This window comes from Cervus elaphus, chromosome X, assembly GCF_910594005.1.
Source record: "Cervus elaphus chromosome X, mCerEla1.1, whole genome shotgun sequence".
NCBI classification, from domain to species: Eukaryota; Metazoa; Chordata; class Mammalia; order Artiodactyla; family Cervidae; genus Cervus; species Cervus elaphus.
Genome location: NC_057848.1, coordinates 172,579,446 through 172,599,583, shown reverse-complemented (window position 1 = coordinate 172,599,583; position 20,138 = coordinate 172,579,446). Strand labels below are relative to the sequence as shown.

Below are 20,138 nucleotides of genomic sequence, written 5' to 3'. Positions count from 1 at the left end.
TTCTGCCTTTGGGCAAAGCAGTACATTTGAGGTTATCTTGCTGAAATCTCACACGTGGAATCTTTTTTTGCAGCTTCGAAATCGCTTGCGTTGGTTTCCACTAGAACCACCTCCATGACACTGGTGTCGCGTTTTCAGCCGGCAATTTCATTGGCAGAACTATCCCCAAGCTACGAGCAGGTTGGGACCCACAAGGCATGCAAGATTTGAAAAAGACGTTCCCAAATATAATACTAGGGATGAAGGTAAGGATGCCAGGTGGGCATCAGGGCTCCTGTTCTCTCAGGACCCTCAAGCCTGCCCCCTAACCAGCTCTGTGACCTCCAGACCCTGACCTCAGCTGAGGGTCACTCATGGGGTGGTGATCATGGCCTAGGCTGGGAGTTACTTCACGCATCTTCTGTATCCATTCATCTGTTGATGGACATCTAGGTTGCTTCCATGTCCTGGCTATTCTAAATAATGCTGCTATGAAACTTTGGGCTGCATGTATTTTTTTGAATCATATTCTCTGGATTTACGCCCAGGAATGGGATTGCTGGTTCATATGGTAACTCTGTTTTCAGTTTTTAAAGGAACCTCCACACTGTTCTCCATAGTAACTGCATCAATTTACATTCCCATCAACAGTGTAGGAGGTTCCGTTTTTCCCCACCCCTTCTCCGGCATTTATTATCTGCAGACTTTTTAATAATAGCCATTCTGACTTGTGTGACGCAATACCCCTTGGTGGTTTCAATTTGCATTTCCTTTTATTGGTGATGTTGAGCATCTTTTCGTGTGGCCTGTTGGCCATCTGTATGTCTTCTTTGGAGAAATGTCTATCTAGGTCTTCTGCTGGTAGGTATCCCAGATCTTGGAGAAGGAAATGGCAAACTACTCCAGTGTTCTTGCCTGGAGAATTCCCCGGACAGTGGAGTCTTGTGGGCCACAGCCCATGGGGTCGCAAAGGGTCACACACGAATGAGCTTCTGAGACATGCCAAATCTTTATGTGAGGGCTTCCCTGGGGGGTAGTCCTCCCTCGGCTGAAGGTTGGGGACTAGGCTTCTGCAAGCACCACCTGAGGTCAGCAGATCCTTAGCCTGACTCCTGCTCCTCGTGAGGGGAAGCCGTGTAAGTCAGCTGTGGGGCTTTAGCCAGGCTTCTTCCAAACTAACCGGCAAAGTCCCCTTCATTCTCCAGGACACTGTTGAGTGGTTTCCATTTCTCCAGTAAGCTGACTAAATGTTTCCCAAAGATGACAGGTCCGGATCCCAGGAAACCTGTCAACGTTACCTTATTTGGGAAAAAAAGAAAAAGGTCTTTGCAGATGTGATTAAACTAAGGATTTTGAGATGCAGAGGCGATAGTTGATTCTTTAGGTGGGGCTTTAGGGCAATCACAAGAAGCACCTATAGCCATCCGAAGGTGGAAGTGGGGAGGAACAGAGTCACCGCTAGCGCCTCCAGGCATGTTATGGCCCCACTGACAACTTTTTTAAAAAAATGTACATGTGCGTGCTCACTAAGTCGTGTCCGACTCTTTGCACAACCCCGTGGACTGCAGCCCACCAGGCTCCTCTGTCCATGGGATTTCCCAGGCAAGAATACCGGAGCGGGTTATGCTTCATTTGACTGTGCCAGTTCTTAGTTGCGGCATGTGGGATCTTGGTTCCCTGACCAGGGATCGAACCTGGGCCCCCTGCACTGGGGGTGCAGAGTGTTAGCCACTGGACTGCCAGGGAAGTCCCTTCTGCTGACACCCTGATTCCAGACTTCAGACCTCCCGAAGGGAAAGAGTAGCTCTTCACTGCTTGATAGTACTTTGCTACAACAGCCCTAGGAAAGATAAGACAGTATCCGGAAAGCATCTCAGATTCCACCTGCCCTAAAGAAACTCCTAATTGCCTCCCTTCAAGTGTGCGTCTGCCCAAAATTCCATTCAGGAACCCTTCAACTCAGCTAACTTCAGCCGAAAACCCAGGAAGTTGTTTCTGATGACCTCCAACCCCCCGGGATATACACCAGCCCTAGGAGAGGGGGTGTATGGAGACTCGGGACAGATTCAAAATGAACTCTGGGCTCATGCGCTAGGCTGCCATCAAGTCCTGACACTTGCAACTTCCCCAGAGAGAAGAATCCTTTCTTTGCCCCTGGGGCCCCTACCTGCACCATCACCTCACGTCCTCTCAGCCGGCAGCATAATAGCTCAGTCACTCCTTCCAGGATGTGTTTTCAGACACTTCAGAGGAAAAAAAAAAAAAAAGTGGATGAGAAGGAAACACAAGAGGTCTATTTCTTTCTTTTTTCTTCTCTTCTCTACTTGGATTTCTCTGCTGCTGCTGAACCTTTTGCAGGGAAAAGCCATTTTGCACGTTAACTGTGCCCTCATTGTTTCATGGCAGCTAATGATGTTTTCTTTATAGCCAGAGTGAATGTTTTCATATTTCTTGCATCCTTTACATTCCTTCACAAGTCCTCCCTGGTGCTGGACAAGTAAAAAGGCCTCAAGAAACACATGCTCATTGGCTACCTAATTAAAAGAAAAAAAGAACATTGAAAAATAACCAATGGCTTTCTAAAAATGTACTTTAAAATACAAAAAATGCTTGGGACGTCCCTGGCTGTCCATTGGTTACGACTTGGCGCTTTCAACACCAGGTCAGGGAACTTAAGATCCTAGGAGCCACACCGCATAGCCAAAAAAAGAAATCAATAAAAACTTTTGCAATAGTCGTTTTAACTAAGTACTCTTTTTGAAGGACTCCTGATCAGAATAGTTGGGTATCGCTTTATATATCTGCGTGTGTATATTATTTTAACCATCGTGTATTTGCTGTGTGTGCTGAGTTGCTCAGTGGTGTCTGACTCTTTGTGACCCCCATGGACTGTAGCCCGCGAGGCTCCTTTGTCCATGGGGATTCTCCAGGCCAGAATACTGGAGTGGGATCCCCTCCTCCAGGGGATCTTCCCGCCCCAGGGATCGAACCCTCATCTCTTACATCTCCTGCACTGGCAGGCGGGTTCTCTTCAACTGGCACCACCTGGGAAACCCACTAAGCTCTCCGGGTTCTCCTTTATAAAGTCCTAATCCCATTCATGAGGCTCATGACCTGATCAGCTCCTAGAGACCCCACCCCTTCATTCTATTTCACGTGGGGCAGGACCCCACATATGAATTTGAGGAGTGAGCACAGGTATTCTCTTTGTTGCCCTGAATGCCTGACTTAACTATACAGAGAATAAAGCAAAGGGGCTCGTAGCATAATTAAAAAAAAAAAAAAAACACAACTGAACACGGTTATTCCACACTCATCATTTCTCAGTCATCAGCAAAATCTCTCATTAGAGATCTCCGCAGCTTAATTAAGTCTTTGGGGTGAAGGTAAAAAGAAAGATGACCTTTAAAACCAAATTGGCATTGCCTAAGTCATAGACAAATCACTTTTCTCAGTCTTGTTACAGTTATATCTGTGGGAGAAGATCTAATTTTTATTTTACATAACTGCAAGGAGTGGAATTATACAGATGCCCCCAAGATCCCCACCCCCCTGGTCTGTGCATCACATAAAATTCCTGCTTTTCAAGGTCAGCCTGGTCCTTGCATAGGATGGATGTCAGTCCAGTGATGAGGATCCAGAGATGATCTTCCCTGGTGGCTCAGTGGTAAAGAATCCAGCTGCCAATGCAGGAGACCTGGGTTCCATCCCTGGTCCAGGGAGATCCCCTGGAGGAGAAAATGGCAACCCACTGCAGTATTCTTGCCTGGAGAATCCCATGGACAGAGGAGTCTGGTGGGCTACAGTCCATGGGGTTGCAAAGAGTCAGACATGACTGAGTGAGCACACAGCAATATATAGCAGACGTGAAGGGTTTTTAGGAATGATGATACTTGTTAATGCAGGATTAGGGTTCCCTAATGAAAGTGAAAGAGAAGAGTGAAAAAGTTGGCTTAAAGCTCAACATTCAGAAAACTAAGATCATGGCATCCGGTCCCATCACTTCATGGCAAATAGATGGGGAAACAGTGGCTGACTTTATTTTTCTGGGCTCCAAAATCACTGCAGATGGTGACTGCAGCCATGAAATTAAAAGATGCTTACTCCTTGGAAGGAATGTTATGACCAACCTGGACAGCATATTAAAAAGCAGAGACATTACAAACAAAGGTCCATCTAGTCAAAGCTATGGTTTTTTCAGTGGTCATGTATGGATGTGAGAGTTGGACTATAAAGAAAGCTGAGTGCCAAAGAACTGATGCTTTTGAACTGTGGTGTTGGAGAAGACTCTTGAGAGTCCCTTGGACTGCAAGGAGATCAAACCAGTCCATCCTAAAGGAGATCAGTCCTGGGTGTTTGTTGGAAGGCCTGATAATGAAGTTGAAACGCCCATACTTTGGCCACCTGATTCGAAGAGCTGACTCATTTGAAAAGACCCTGATGCTGGGAAAGATTGAAGGCAGGAGGAGAAGGGGACGACAGAGGATAAGATGGTTGGATGGCATCACTGACTCAATGGACATGAGTTTGGGTAAACTCCAGGAGTTGGTGATAGACAGGGAGGCCTGGCATGCTGGGGTCCATGGGGTCACACATAGTCAGACATGACTGAGTGACTGAACTGAACTGATCTGAACCAAAGTGCAGACTTTGGGCTTTCGCTCAAGAAGAAATTGTTATCAATGGATCAGACCACCTCCGTGAGCCTTTCCAAAGAAGGTTTACAGCCAAGACTCTCAACACAGGAGCATCTCTCTGAAGCCACCCATTGTGAGTTTGACAGCCCCAAAGAAATGTTTTCTTCCAACAGCCAGAAAGCTCAGAGAATTCTCTTCTGTAGATGAGGACTCAGCCTCTGGCTGTTCCGCCAGTAGTTTTAGAGCAAGGTAAAGGCTCCTAAGAGCCAGGAGAGACGGGTGTTAACACCCGAGATGTCCTCTCCAGGGCTTGTGTTAATCGCTCAGTCGTGTCCCACTCTATGTGACCCATGGACTGTAGCCCACCAGCCTCCTCTGTCCATGGGGATTCTCCAGGCCAGAATACTGGAGTGCATTGCCATGCCCTCCATCAGGAGATCCTCCCGATGCAGAGATGGAACCCAGGTCTCCCACGTGGCAGGCGGATTCTTTACTGAGCCACCAGGAAAGCCCAATCATGTATATATAGTCCCTTCTAGTTGCCAGCATGAAACTTGGCCCTTCGCAGATACAATATTTTTAAAATTTATAGAGTTATATTTTTTGGCTGCGTTGGTGTCTCTGTTACTGCTCTTGGGCTTTCTCTATTTGCAGCAAGGGGGGACCAGCCAGGAGAGGTGTGGGGTGCGATGTTTTTGGTACAGGAGCTCTAGGGCCCTCAGATTCAGCAGTTGTGACACACAGGCTTAGTCACCCTCTGGGACACGGGCTCCTGCTGGCCCTGTGGAAAAGGTGTTTCAGTATGCTTGAGCTTACAAACTGAAACGTACTTGACCCTGTAATTTGAAAAGTACAAGGAAAATTCTGGAACTCCATCCTCCATTACATTTTATAGTTATACATCTGTTAGAATAAAAAAAATGAAACAATCTGTGCCCTACTTCATGAAGAGGATTAGCTACTGATTCAATCTCTTCCCTGGTGGTTCAGACAGTAAAGAATATGCCTGCACTGCGGGAGACCCAGGTTCGATCCCTGGGTTGGGAAGATCCCCTGGAGAAGGGAATGGCAATCCACTCCAGTATTCTTGCCTGGGGAATCCCATGGCAGAGGAGCCTGGCGGGCTATAGTCCATGGGGTCGCAAAGGAGCAGACACATCTGGGGGACTAACACATACAGATATAAATCTCTAAAAGTTGGTCCAATTCGTCTTGTTGATCGATACACTGCTTGCTGATAAGTGAAAGCAGGACCACTTTCATTTAACTTAGCTCTGCTCTATCAAAGGAAATAAACCTTAGACTTGACAAGGTGGTACACACATTCCTGAGACTGTCAAACATCTAGGTTTGGATGCTCAGAGGGTCCAGAAGGATACATGCTCAGTCTCGTGTCCTAAGCAATGAATATCCAAAAAAGTGAGAAAACCCATAGAATAAACGTGCTCTGCTTTTCCAGAAGAACAAAATCTACATTCCTGTTGTTCAGTCACTAAGTCCTGTCCGACTCTTTGTGACCCCACGGACTGCAGCATGCCGGGCTTCCCTGTCCTTCACTATCTCCTGGAGCTTGGTCAAACTCATGTCCATCGAGTCAGTGATGCCATCCAACCATCTCATCCTCTGTCATCCCTTTCTCCTCCTGCCTTCAATCTTTCCCGGCATCAGGGTCGTTTCCAATGAGTCAGTTCTTCGCATCAGGTGATGCTTTCAAACTGTGATGTTGGACAAAACTCTTGAGAGTCCCTTGGACTGCAAGGAGATCCAACCAGTCCATCCTAAAGGAAATCAGTCCTGAATATTCATTGGAAGGACTGATGCTTAAGCTGAAGCTCCAGTACTTTGGCCACCTGTTGTGAAAAGCTACATGCTGACAAACATGGGAACATGGGAAATTCTGCCTGAGTTGTTAGTAATTAGAAAAGAAAGCTGTCACCAGCAGAAGTCCACATGGGCTCAATGTCATACTGAATGCTTCCCAAAGGGGTGCAAGGTTGATACATTGTGGCTATGCCTTTCACTCACAAGACAGAGGTAATGTCACACCATGGATGGTTGACAGCCTTGTCATGATATGTGAAACGTGATACAGAAGCCTCAGTGGGATGGGACCACAGACAGATGGGCTCAACGGTGTAATCCCAGGAATGTTGAAAGATTTATGAGGGGCTGAGAGAAGGGCACCTATCTGACAGCAGGCTTGGTGCTGTCTCTTGCAGCATGTTTATTAATGTCAGTATAGACCGTGGTGTTATGAATATTGAACTGATCCTAAGCAGAAAGCAAAGAGGAACTAGAGAACCTCTTGAAAGTGAAACAGTAGAGTGAAAAAGCTGACTTAAAACTGAACATTTGAAAAATGAAGATCATGGCAACCGGTCCCATCACTTCGTGGCAAATAGATGGGGAAACAATGGAAACAGGGACAGACTTTATCTTTTTGGGCTCCAAAATAACTGCAGATGGTGACTGCAGCCATGAAATTAAAGCTCCTTGGAAGAAAAGCTATGACCAACCTAGACAGCATAATAAAAAGCAGAGAGATCACTTTGCAGACAAAGGTCTATCTAGTCAAAGCTATGGTTTTCCCAGTTGTCATGAATGGATGTGAGAGCTGGACCATGAAGAAAGTTGATCAAAAAAAAAAAGAAAAGAAAAGAAAGAAAGTTGAGTGCAAACAATTGATGCTTTTGAACTGTGGTGTTGGTGAAGACTCTTGAGAGTCCCTTGGATTGCAAGGAGATCAAACCAGTCCATCCTAAGGTAAATCAGTCCCGAATGTCTACTGGAAGGATTGATGCTGAAGCTGAAGCTCCAATACTTTGGCCACCTGATGCAAAGAACTTACTCATTTGAAAAGACCCTGATGCTGGGAAAGATTGAAGGCAGGAGAAGGGGATGACAGAGGATGAGATGGTTGGATGGCATCACTGAGTCCACACAGACATGAGTTTGAGCAAGCTCCAGGAGTTGGTGTTGGACAGGGAGGCCTGGTGTGCTGCAGTCCCCACGGGGTTGCAAAGAGTTGGACACGACTAAACAACTGAACTGACTGAAGCTGGAAGGGATGCCTTATGTGAAGATTAAAAAAAAAAAAAAAAAAGCTCAGCAGCATGATATTTAGTGAAGATGTAGGTAAAATTACACCTGAGTTCAAGGAATGACAGTATAACCCCTCTGAGTGGCAGATGGATGATCAGACAATGATTACACAGTGAACGGAAAATGTGATAGACGACTGCTGCTGTCATTTATGGAGACAAGGATTTCATGCGTTAGTGGACCGAGTGGCCTGAATTTCAGCCTTAGGTAAGATCTAAGGTTTAAATTGAGATGTTTTAGTCAACACTAGCTTTCGGGCTGGGGTTGACCAGTGGGAGGGTGAGGGTAGCAGCACTGTGTTGTGGAGGTGAAAGGCACTCAGTCGTGTCTGACTCTTTGTGATCCCATGGACTATAGAATCCACTGGATTCTCCAAGCCAGAATACTGTGGTGGGTAGCCTTTCCCTTCTCCAGGGCATCTTCCCAACCCAGGGATCGAACCCAGGTCTCCCCCATTGCACAGTTCTTTACCAGCTGACCCACAAGGGAGGCCCTGTGTTGAGACAGGGCACGTCCAAAAACTGTAGGTGCATTAATATGGTCTTTCATCTTTTGGTTGATCATGTGCTCAGTCTTGTCCAACTCTTTGTGACCCCATGCACTGTAGCCCACCAGGATCCTCTGCCCAAGGGATTCTCCAGGCAAGAATACTGGAGCGGGTTGCCAAGCCCTCCCTCCAGGGGATCTTCCCCACCTAAGGATGAAACCTAGTGTCCGCCGCCTCTCCTGCCTGTTGTCCGGGCGCGGGTAAGGGCTGGGCCTCGAGCCGCCACCCCAGCCGGACTCTGGCCCCACGGGGAGCGCCAGTCACCTCTGCACCCCCCAGGTCACCGCGAGCCCCGAGCTGCAGCCCGCCCCCTCCCCGAGCTGCAGTTGTAGCCTGCAGCTCCCTACTCCCCGCGGGCGGCGGGAAGTCCCAAGTGCACTTCCACCCCAGGCCCCCTCACCCCAGTGCGCCCGCCTCTACCCGCCCCTCACACCCTCTGGGCACTTCGCGGTAGCCCGATTGCTTCCCGTCCCTTGACCCGGATAGGCGCGAGCCCCCAAACCCCCACGTGCAGGATCAGCTCTTCCCCCATCGCGCGCAGGGCGCGCCCTCCCTTTTCTGGGCGCGCAGCGCGAGTTCCCCGTTTCCAGCGCGTGCGGGGCACCCCTGGCACGAGCTCTCACTTCCTGCGCGCGTGGTGCCAGTCCTTCCCCCGGCGCAAGGCAGATCTTTCCTACGCACGTGACGTGAGCCCCCACTTCTTGCGCGTGCGCGCGCGGCACTCCCGGCACACGCGCCGTGAGCCCCCACTTCCTCCGCCTGCGGCGCGGCGCGAGCCTTCCCTTCTTGCGCGTTCGGGGACCCTGCGACCCGCGGCACGAGCCCCCCTTCCTGGATGCGTGGCGGGAGCCGACCCTTCTTGCGCGTGTGGGGCCCCCTGGCATGTGCCGCGCGAGCCCCCACTTCCTGTGCGTGCGCCACTGCGCGAGCCCCCCGGTTCCTGAGCGCACGGGGTCGGCCCTCCCCCCAGCACGCGCGCCGCGAGCCCCCCCACTTTCTGCCCACGCGGCACGGAGAATACCCCCTTCTTAAGCACGTGGGTGCCCACCACCCGCGGCGGGAGCCTCCCTTCTTTCGCACGCGGGGACCCCTGGCACGCGTGGCGCGAGCCCCTGCTTCCTGGGTACGTGGAAAGAGCCCCCACATTTTGCGCGCGCTGAGACCCCGCCCTCAGTGCACGCAGGGCAGCGCGAGCTCCCCTTCCTATGCGCTGGAGGCCCCACTTCCTGCGTGCGCAGCAGAAGACCCCCACTTCCGGCGCAAGCGGCGCGGCGCGAGCCCCCCCCACCCCGCCCCGTTCCTGCGCCCGCGGGGTCATCCCTCACCCAGCACGGCGCGAGCCCCCCCTTCTTAAGCTCGCGGGTTCCCGCCACCCGCGGCGCGAGCCCCCCTTCCTTTGCACACGGTGACCCCAGGCACTCGTGGCGTGAGCTCCTGCTTCCTGGGTACGTGGAGCCCCCACTTCTTGCGTGCGCGGGACCCCTTGGGACTCGCGGAACGAGCCCCCACTTCCTGCGCGCCCCGGGGTCAACCCTCCCCCGTCCGCGCGCCGCGCGAGACACCCCTCCAGCGCATCCCTTCTTGCGCGCGCGGGGATCCGCGGCACGCTTGGCGCGAGCCTCCACTTCCTGCCCGCGCGCTGTGGCGCGAGCCCTCCAGTTCCTGCGCGCGCGGGGTCAGCCCTCCCCCCGGCACGCGCGACGCGAGCCCCCTCCCCTTCTTACCCACGCGGCGCGGCGCGAGCCACCCCCTTCTTGCGCGAGCTGGGGTCCCCTGCCACCTGGGGCACGAGCCCCACTTTCTGCGCGCGCGGGGACTCCGGGCACGCGCGGCGTGAGCCAACACTTTCTGTGCTCGCGGCGCGGGCCCCCCACACCGTTCCTGCGCGCGCCGGGCCAGCCCTCCCATCGGCGAGCACGGCGCGAGACCCACCCCCCCCCCCCCCAACTCCTGCGCACGCGGCGCCGCGCAAGCTCTCACTTCCTGCGCGCGTGGTGCTGCACGAGCCCCCCGGTTCCTGCGCGCGCGGCTCCAGCACCCCCTTTCCTGGGCGCGCGGGCCAGCCATACCCCCGGCACACGCGGCGCCAGCCCCCCTACCTGCCCGCAAGGCGCAGCGCAAGACACCGCTTCCTGGGGGCGTGGCGCGAGCCGCTCCCTTCTTGCGCGGGCGGGGCCCCCAGGGACTGGTGTCCTTCCCTGCACAGGAAGGGTTCCCCAGTTGAGGGCCGTGTTTCCTCAACTCCCAAGAAAGGGGTCCCCACCCGCGGGCCGTGTGTCCTCAACCGCGTAAGAAGAGGTCCCCACTCGCCGGCCGCGGGCCTCAACTGGGCATGCAGGGGTCTCGACCCATGGTGCGCACGCCCAGGAAAAGAGAGACGGGTCCCAACTCGCGGGCCTGGCATCCTCACCGGGAGACACAGGCGTCCGCACCCGCGTGCCGTGCGCCCTTTACTGCGCACGCAGTGTTCCCCACTACTGGGCTGTGCGCCCTCAACCGCACACTGAGGGGTCTGCACCTGCGTGCCGAGCACCCTTAACTGCGCGCAGAGGCGTCCCCACGCTCGGGCAGCGCGCCCTTAAGCACAGGGAGGGCTTCTCAGCCGCAGGCCGTGGGCCTTCCACCGCTCACGCAGTGGTCCCCACTAGCAGGCCGCGCGCCCTCGAGCACACACAGAGGGCTCCCAACTCCCGGGCCACGCACCATCAACCGCGCACGAATAGGTCCTCAAGGCTGTACGCGCTTCCTCAACTGCACACCAAGGACGCCCCGCATGTGGGCTCTGCGCCCTCAACCGCGCACGGAGTTGTCCTCACCAGGAGGTTGTGCGCCCTCCACGCCCAGGAAGGGCGTCCCCACTCGCCGGCCATGGGCCCTCAACTGCGCACGGAGGGGGTCCCCACTCGCGGGCAGCGCGCCCTCAACTGGGCACGGAGGTACCCGATCCCTAAAAAATGCACGGATGGGTCCCTACTGGTGGGTCTGGCGTCCTAACCCACACACGGAGGGCACCCTACCCGTGGGTCGTGCACCCTCAACCGTGCACTGAGGGGTCCCCACCCACGGGCCGTGCGTCCGCGACTGCGCACGCAGTGGTCCCCACCGCGCGCTGAGGGGTGTGTACCAGCGGGTCGTGCACCCTTAAACACGTACGGAGGAAATCCGCACTCGCGGGCAGCGGGCCGTCAACTGCGCACGGAAGGGGTCCCGACCCGCGGTACCCGAACCCTAAAAAATGCACAGATGGGTCCCTACTGGTGGGTCTGACGCCCTAACCCACACACGGAGGGCACCCTACCCGTGGGTCGTGTACCCTCAACCGTGCACTGAGGGGTCTCCACCCACGGGCCGTGCGTCTGCGACTGCGCACGCAGTCGTCCGCACCGCGCACTGAGGGGTGTGCACCAGCGGGTCGTGCACCCTTAAACACGTACGGAGGGGTCCCTACTCGCAGGCAGCGGCCCTCAACTGGGCACAGAGGGGTCCCGGCCCGCAGGTCGCACAGGGAGGGGTCCCCACGGCGGTACCCGCGTCCTGAAAACACATAGATGGGTCCCCATTCACGGGCAGCAAGCCCTCAACTGGGCATGGAGTGGCCCGCACGCCCTAGAAAATGCACAGATAGGTCCCTACTTGCAGACCGGGCGGCCTCACCCGCACACGGAAGTGTCCCCACACGTGGGCCGCGCGCCCTCAACTCCCACTAAGGAGGTCCCTACTCATGAGCCACGCCACCTCAACCGCGTAAGGAGGAAGCCCCACCCGCGGGCCCGGCACCCTCAACCACCCACGGCTGGGGTCCCCACCTACGATGGGCCGAGCACCCCCAACTCCCACGAAGGGGTCCCCACTGGCGGGCCGCGGGCTCTCAACCACGCACCTAGGCGCGCCCTGAAAAAACGCACAGACGCGTCCCTACTTGGGGGCCCAACATCTTCACCCACAAAGGGAGCCCTACTCGCGGGCCGCGCGCGCTCAACTGCGCGCGGAGGGGTCTCCACCCGCGCAGTACTCGCGGGCCCTGAACCACGCACGGAGGGGTCCCCGGCCGTGCGCCCTCACTTCCCAAGAAGAGGGTCCACACCCGCGGGCCGGGCGCCCTCACTCGCACACCGAAGGTCACCCCCGCCCCGCGCGAGTCGCGCGCTCACCCAGGCAGCCGAGCAGGTCGCAAGCGGTGGCGGCGCGCACGATGCGCACGGAGGCGGGGGCCGCGGGCCGAGGTCGGCGGGGAGAACGCGGCGACCCCGGGGCCCGCGGGCCGGCGCCCGGGCCGCAGCTGCAGAAAGTCGAGCGCCAGGAGGAGCGCGCCGCTGCCCAGGCACAGCGCGTGGAAGGCCCGCGGCTGGAAGCCCAGCGCGAGCTGCGTGGCGGCGTCCCGCGTGGGGCAGCAGAAGCTGCCGAGGCGCGGGAAGGCCATGGGTCGTGCTGGGGACGCACGCGGCTAGGGTCTGCCGGCCGGCCTGGGTCATGTGCTGGGCGCGGGGGGCCGCGGGGAGGGGGCGTCATGTGCCCTGGGCCTCCCCGCGGCCCCCGCCCGATCCCCGCCCCGCGCTGGCAGCAAAGGCGCCAGGCTCGGTGAGGGCAGCGCGGAACGCCACGAGGCCTCACGAGGGTGATGCTTGGTAGCGAGGAGGAGGAGGAGTGAGAGAGCTCAGGGTCGGGGAAGTTCGCTTTCTTGCCGGTCAGCAGGCCTTCCCGGGGTGGGGGGGACGGGGTTAATTCTCCAGAACCCGGAGCCCCCAACACTGTTGTCTCATCTTAACCCATCTGCCTTAGAAAGCACGCGCTCTTGCCAGGTTTGACCAGTCTGCGTCTCTGACATCCCTCATTTTAATCCGGTGCCAGTTCATAAACAGTGACTGTGCCGTGATTAGCATTAAAACCCCGCTTTTCTACAGCCCCTCTCCGACAGAGAAATCAACAAATTTTTGAAAAAAGAGGAAACTACTTTGCCAGAGTGGACACACCCACCCACCCTTTTCATGCGCGCGCTGCGCGAGCACTCTCATTCCTCCGCGCGCTGCCAGCCCTTACCCCGGTGCTACTTTGCCAGAGTGGACACACACACACACACACAGACACAGACACACACACACACACACACACACACACACACCCTTTTCATGCGCGCGCTGCGCGGGCACTGTCGTTCCTCCCCGCGCTGCCAGCCCTTACCCCGGTGCACGCGGTGCGAGCCCCCCGTTCCTGCCCACGCGGCGCGGCGCAAGAACCCCCCCTTCCGCGCGCGGGACCCCCCGCCACCGGCGGCGCTAGTTCCCCTTATTGCGCGCGCGAAGCCATCCCCGGCACGCGCGGCGAGAGCCCCCGCTTCCCGGGCGTGCGGCGCGGCGCCTTCCCTAAGGTTCCTGCGCACTCGGGGTCAGCCCTTCCCCGGGAGCGCAACGCGCTAGCCCCGCCCCTTCCTGCGCACCAGGCGCGACGCGAGCCCCCACTTCTAGCGCGCGCGGAACCTCCCGTCACGAGCGGCGCAAGCCCCTAGTTCCTGAGCTCGCGGCGCAAGCCCCTAGTTCCTGAGCTCGCGGCGCAAGCCCCTAGTTCCTGAGCTCGCGGCGCAGCGTGAGCGCCCCGGGTCTTGCGCGCGCAGGGCCGGCCCTCGCCCGGGCGCGCGCGGCGCGAGCCCCTCCTTTTCTCCGCGCGCAGCGCGGCGCGAGACCCCGGTTCCTGCGCGAGCGTGGGGCCAGCCCTTCCCCGTGCGCGCGCGGCGCGAGGCCGCCCCCTTGCTGCACGCGCGGCGCTCGCATCCCCCTTTCCTGCGTGCGCGGCGCCACGCAAGGACCCTTGTTCTTGCGCTCGCGGGCTGGTCCTTTGCCCGGCACGCGCGGTGGGAGCCCCCCCCCGCCCCACCAAGCCTCCGGGTTCCTGCGCGCGCGGGTTCAGCCCTCCCGGGCGCGCGCGGCGCTAGCCCCGCCCCTTCCTGCGCACGCGGCGCGACGCGAGCCCCCACTTCTTGCGCGCGCGGAGCCTCCCGTCACACCGGGCGCAAGTCCCCCCATTCCTGAGCGCGCGGGGCCAGCCCTTCCCCCGGCGCGCACGGCTCGAAAATCCCTCCTTTCCTGCGCGCGCCGCGAGTCAACCCGCACTTTCCTGTGCGCGCGGCGCGGCGCGAGCCCTCACTGTCTCTGCGCGCGCCGCGGCATGAATTCCCCCCACCCCGTTTCTGAGCGCGCCGGGTCAGCCCCCTACCCCCGGGGCGCGTGCCCCTCCCACTTTCCCGCGCGCTTGGAGCGAGACCCCAGTTCCTGCGCCCGCGGGGCCAGCTCTCCCTCCGTCACGCGCGGCGCCAGACCCCGGTTCCTACGCCCCCGGAGCTAACTCTTCCCCCGGCGCGCGCAGCCAGACGCTGCCACTTCCTGCGCACGCGGCGCGAGCCCCCCGTTCTTTCGCGCGCTGCGCGAGCCAAACCCCATCTCACGCGCCCCGCCCCCTACCCCGCGGCTCCCCGCCCCCTACCCCGCGGCTCCCCGCCCGCTCCCCTCGGGCCCGCCCCCTCCCCTCCGCTCCCCGCCCCCTCCCCTCGACTCCCCGCCCCTTCCCCTCGGCTCCCCGCCCCCTCACCGCGGGCCCCCGCCACTCCCCGCCGGTACACCCCGCTCCGCGCGGCTCCCCTCGGTTCCCCGGCCCCTCACCGCGGGCCCGCCCCCCTCCCTGCCTGTCCGCTCCCTTCGGCGCGGCTCCCCGCCCCCTCCCCTCGACTCCCCGCCCCCTCCCCTCGGCTCCCCGGCCCCTCCCCGCGGGCCCGCCCCCCTCCCCGCCGGTCCGCCCCCTTCGGCGCGGCTCCCCGGCTCCTCCGCGCGGCTCCCCGCCCCCCTCCCCTCGGCTCCCCGCCCCCTCACCGCGGGGCCCCCGCCACTCCCCGCCGGTACAGCCCCCTCCGCGCGGCTCCCCCTCCCCCTCCCCTCGGCTCCCCGTCCCCTCCCCGCCGGTCCGCCCCCCTCGGCGCGGCTCCCCGCCTCCGCCGCGCTGCTCCCCGACGGGTCGGCGCGGCTCCCAGCCCCTTCCCCGGCCCCTCCCCGCGTTTCCCCTCCTGCTACCCGCTGCTCCGCCTCTTCCCCGAGTGTCCCTGCCCCCTCCCCGCGGCTCCGCCCCTCCACGCCTCTCCCCGCGGCTCCGTCCCCGCCCTGCCGGCCCGCCCCCTCCCCGCGGCTCCCCGCCCCCTCCGGGGCCCGCCTTCCCCCGTGCGCTGCGCAGCGCGTCCTCCGGACTCCCTCCCGCCCCGGGCCGGCACTTTCCTTGTAAGTTGCAGCGCAAGTTTACCCGCGGCCGGCAACGGGGGCGTCGAGACTCTCCCTCGCCCTCGGCCGGCTGGGCTTCTCCGGAGCGTATGGGCGCGGGTCAGGCGGGCCCGGGGGCCTGAGCGGCCGCGCCGCCTCTGCGCCCTGCGCCATGGAGGGCGCCGAGCCCCGCGCGCGGCCGGAGCGCCTGGCGGAGGCCGAGGCTCGGGCGGCCGATGGCGGGCGCCTGGTGGAGGTGCAGCTGAGCGGCGGCGCCCCTTGGGGCTTCACCCTGAAGGGCGGCCGGGAGCACGGCGAGCCGCTGGTCATCACCAAGGTGAGGGGGGGGCGCGGGACTTGCACGGTGACAGCCGGGAGGTGGCCTCGGGGGCCGGGAGACTCGTCGAGGTCAGGAGCGCTGCGGGGGGGGTGTCGGTTCCGGGTGGCGCCCCGGGCCCGGGACGCTCGTTTACCTGGGTCTCCTGTGAGAACGTGGGGCGCTGGGACCCGCCTCAGGTGTGTGGTCCGGGCGCCACCTGGGCCTCCGTTCCTTGTTTCCCAGCCCTTTTCGGCTCCCGGCGCCTCCGAGAGTTTCAATGGCTCCCGTTTCGGATCTCTCCCCTCCCCCTCTTGGAAGGGGCCCAGCCGGGTCCCCTGTCACTCCCGTCCTCGCTAGTGCCGGGCTGCACCTGTGGGCCAGCCCAGAGGTCCCACGTGCGCCGGGTGGACAGAGCCGGCCCCTTCTATGTTAGCCTGTCTGGATGCCTGTTTCTGCACCCCGCCTTGGACCCGCACCCCTTATCTCTAGGACGTGTGGGTGAGCAGCTGCCGGCAGGCCAGCTTCTCCATTCCCAAAAGCCCATCAATATTTACTGACGTTTGGCTTCCAGCCATAGATCCGCGGCGCCCTGGATACTTAAAAAAAAAAAAAAAAAAAAAAAACCCTGGAAGTTTTCAGAGTCCTTTATAAAAGTGGGATTTGAACCACCATAATAAGTTGCTACTGTGTGTGTCCATGGGGTCGCAAAGAGTCGGACACGACTGAGCGACTGAACTGAGTGTGTGTGTGTGTGTGTGTGTAGGGTTTACTTTAGAACTTTGAATTTTCTTGCCTTGAAATAGAAAACCCATCTTGAGACTTAGCAGCTGAGCTTGTATAAACCTGTAGAAACACACACAAATCAGTCGTTTTGTTTTCCACTGGTTAAAACTGTCTGTTGGTCAGTTTCTTTTGGAAGGTCTGGGCCGTGACATTCCTGGGGACAAAGTTCTCTTTAAAATGCAAAAAAATTCTTGGCTTCCAGAAGGGTTTGAAGGTGACTTACTGTTGTTTTTTTTTTTTTTTTCTCTGCTTTCCTGCTTCACCGCGGCTGGAAGCACTGAAGTGACTTCTAACCTGCCCCACCAGATTGAATTTAGGAGGTGGTGTGGCTTTGTTACCTAGATAACAAATGAGAGACCGAACTAATCTTTTATTTTCTCTCATTTTTTCTGGTTATAAACTAGAGACTCTGAGGGAAAAGGGTGCACTGAATTTATGTTGAACTGGGGATGAGGCTGTCTTTGTTGTAAATTTCACCCAGGTGCAACCTATTAATGCATTGAATTCTTTGAAAAGTGGGAGGCAGCCTAGTGGGCAAACCTTGCGCAGGTCTGGTGCTCCCTGCAAATGCCTTATAGCATTGTAGCTTGAGCCTTTTAAATAATGAGTTTTACCAGGTATTTTGGATGGTAAAGGTTAAAAAGTTACCAGGTGAATCCCCCAAACCTTTAGAACTTCAGGTGTTTCTTTTAAAAAAGAACACACGCAGATCCAATTCAAGCTGTCTTCCTCGGACCTGTCCTTACAGCAGATCGAATAAGTGGTACAACATTGTTTAAGGTAACGTCTTGCTTTGGGGGCTTCCACTGGGTAGGAAAAGAGGCCTAAAAATTCAGTTGTTTTACCAGAAGCTGGGGAAAAGGACTTTGGAGTACCTCCTCCTTTCTCTGTACCCCGAGTCGTAACCCCCCCCTCGTCCCCCTAGTTATTAGTGGTATTTCATCTTCCTGTGCAAGAGGGCCCCCCTTCTACAAACCGAAGGAGCTGGGCGGTAAGAGCCTGTGGACACACACCAGGGCCTGTGCAGACCGCAGGGGGCTGTTGACTCTTGATTTAGCTCCAGTGGGCTCTCCGGGTGGTTGCTGTGGTTTGTGTGTGGGTTTGTGTGTGTGTGTCTTGGGTGGGGGGGGGGTGTGTCTGTGTGTGTGTGTGTGTGTGTGTGTGTGTGTGGCTAGACTGGCGGCAGTGTAAAGGCTCTGCCTTCCCAGATTTGCCTCGGGGTTTTGCAGAAATAAAGCTGCTTGTGATTGTAATCTGAGATGCTCCCGTGTCCTCCCTTAAAGTGCTGCTTGGGTTTCCTAGGCGTTCTACTGTGACTGGAGATAACGTGGTTTCTTTGCTTCGGATGGAGAGGATTCTGGACAGTTTGGGATGCCCGTGCTAAATCTCCACGCACATTTGTGTATACCCATGAACACGTGCATGCTGCCACACGCGCATGTGTGTTTCTTAACCACATGTTGTATTGCGTGGCATTCATTGGAGGTGTTTCACCCGCTTGCGTTTTTTCCCTGGATTAAATCATCTGTGATGCTTGCTTATGATCCAACAGCTGGTTGTTAACAACTAAAGTAATTAACTGTCACTTTATTAAGAAAGGATGGAGAAAAGTGTGCCCATTCTAATCTCTTAAAAAATGAAAGTAGATTGTTGTGATGGAGACTGGGGAAACATGTTCAACCACCAGAATTTGGATTAATCCAAGCTTTGAATCTTTTCTTTCCCAGTAGCTACTGAAACATCTCTAGGGCTCATTAAATAATGAATCTTCGAATAGTTTTTTTTTTTTTTTTTTTTTGCATTTAAGAAACACTGAAATTACATTACATATTAGAGCGCTGGGTTATTTTACAGCTCATTTCTAACAGAATCTGACTTGGAAGAAGCCTCATCCCGTGTAAGAGGGTGCAATCTTTGGATAATGAAGAGTGTCTTGATTGAAAGCCTCCTGGGAATGTACAACTTCAAGCTGGAGGTGATACCAAGAAGAAGGCCAGCTCAGTCCCTGATTTCCTGATGGAGTTTTATTAGCCCATTTTATGGGTGGAACAGCTAAGTCCTAGGAGGTTAAAAGGTGAGCCCTGAGGTCACCTCTCAAGAAGGGCCCTGAGGGTTGGATCTTGACCTCGCGTATCTCTGCTGCTTCTCCGGTTGGAGGAGACGTGGGCTCGATCCCTGGGTGGGGAAGATCTCCCTGGAGAAGGACATGGCAACCCACTCCAGGATTCTTGCCTGGAGAATTCCACGGACAGAGGAGTCCACAGGGCCGCAAAGAGTCAGACACAAATGAGAGATGAGATTAACACCACCACCGCCACGAGGGCTTTTCAGCCTTGGCACTTCTGATGTTCTGGGCTGCGTCCTTTTTTTGCTGAGTGGGGTGGGGGGGTCCTTTCCTGTGTATTGTAGGGTGTCTAGCAGCAACTCTGACCTGTACGCACTGGCAGTGTAACCCCCTCTCACACGTGTGACAACTGGAAGTGTCTTGTATTGCCACGTGGCCCTGGCACAAAATCACCCTCGCTCGATGAACTGTACGCCACTTTTGCTTTGAAAGGATTTTAGCTTGGAAAGCTGTGCTTGATTCTTCTTTTGGAAGGTGCTCGGGAGGCCCCTGGCCTGGCCAACCTGGGTGGGGAAGGCTGTTTTCTTCCTCAGGGCTGGCCCTGATAATAGGCTTTATTTACATAGTAAAACTCAAACAAATAACTTGCTTCATCTGCATTTTTTGTAGCTGGAAAAAAGGAAATGGGAGCAGGAACTCCTGAGAGCTGGGTTTTATGGGCGCTCGGCGGGGGCTGCTGGCCGAGGAACTGCCTTTTCTCTGGGTCGGAGTCGATGTTAAAAGGGACCCTGACTCCCCCGGAGTGGCATGGTTGGAATCTCAAGTGCGCGCATGGTGAGTGAAGTGCAAGTAGCTCGGTCATGTCTGACTCTTTGTGACCCCCCTGGACTAAACAGTCCATGGAATTCTCCAGGACAGAATACTAGGGTGGGTTAGCCGTTCCCTTCTCCAGGGGAATCTTGCCAACCCAGGGATCAAACCCAGGTCTCCCGCATTGCAGGCGATTCTCCGCCAGCTGAGCCACGTGGAATCAGTCCCCCAGAAAGGCAGCCAGCAAGATTTGTAACCGTTCAGCGCCTTGACACTGACTTGTAAGCTTGAGGTTTACCAGGGCCGGATAAAAAACACAAAAGGCCGTTTTTGGTGTTTTTTTTTCCCGTGCAGCAGAAATAATATCTGTGCCCTAAGGAACTCCAGAGACCTTGACGTGTCCGCGTCTCCGAGGCTCTGCTTTGATGAGGGCCCTCTCAGGAACGTTGTCAGTAGGTTGAGCGTGGCAGTTAGTGGGAGTTCCTCTCCATCAGCTTAGCAAGTGGAAGACTTGGGTGGGATTGGGGTGGGGGGTGCGCAGGTTGCGGAGGGCCTGACTTCTGAAATGTCAGCGGAGGGCCTCAGATTCCAGAAGGGCCACCTGGGGGGATTCACTGGAAAGCCTGAAGCGCGCCAGCTGGGTGTCAGCGGGCCCCCTGCG

At 57.1% G+C, this 20,138-nt stretch overlaps 1 protein-coding gene and 1 long non-coding RNA gene across 6 annotated transcripts in view; one reads left to right on the top strand and one right to left on the bottom strand.

Annotated features, from left to right (window-relative positions):
• Positions 1-585: 585 nt before the first annotated feature.
• Positions 586-16,108, bottom strand: LOC122689051. The gene is made up of 3 exons (XR_006339714.1): positions 15,974-16,108; positions 2,147-2,222; positions 586-1,819 (listed from the first exon to the last, which is right to left on the bottom strand). It is a non-coding gene; the product is annotated as an uncharacterized LOC122689051 (long non-coding RNA).
• Positions 15,423-20,138, top strand: part of SHROOM2 (shroom family member 2) — a 138,548-nt gene continuing 133,832 nt past the window's right edge. For 2 of the 5 annotated variants that reach the window (XM_043895116.1, XM_043895115.1), the window contains exon 1: positions 15,466-15,837. In XM_043895116.1, the coding sequence (XP_043751051.1) occupies positions 15,673-15,837 (165 nt within the window). In that variant the 5' untranslated portion in view covers positions 15,466-15,672. Of the gene's footprint in view, positions 15,838-20,138 lie in introns of all 5 variants that reach the window. The other 3 variants (XM_043895119.1, XM_043895118.1, XM_043895120.1) reach the window with 3 other exon arrangements.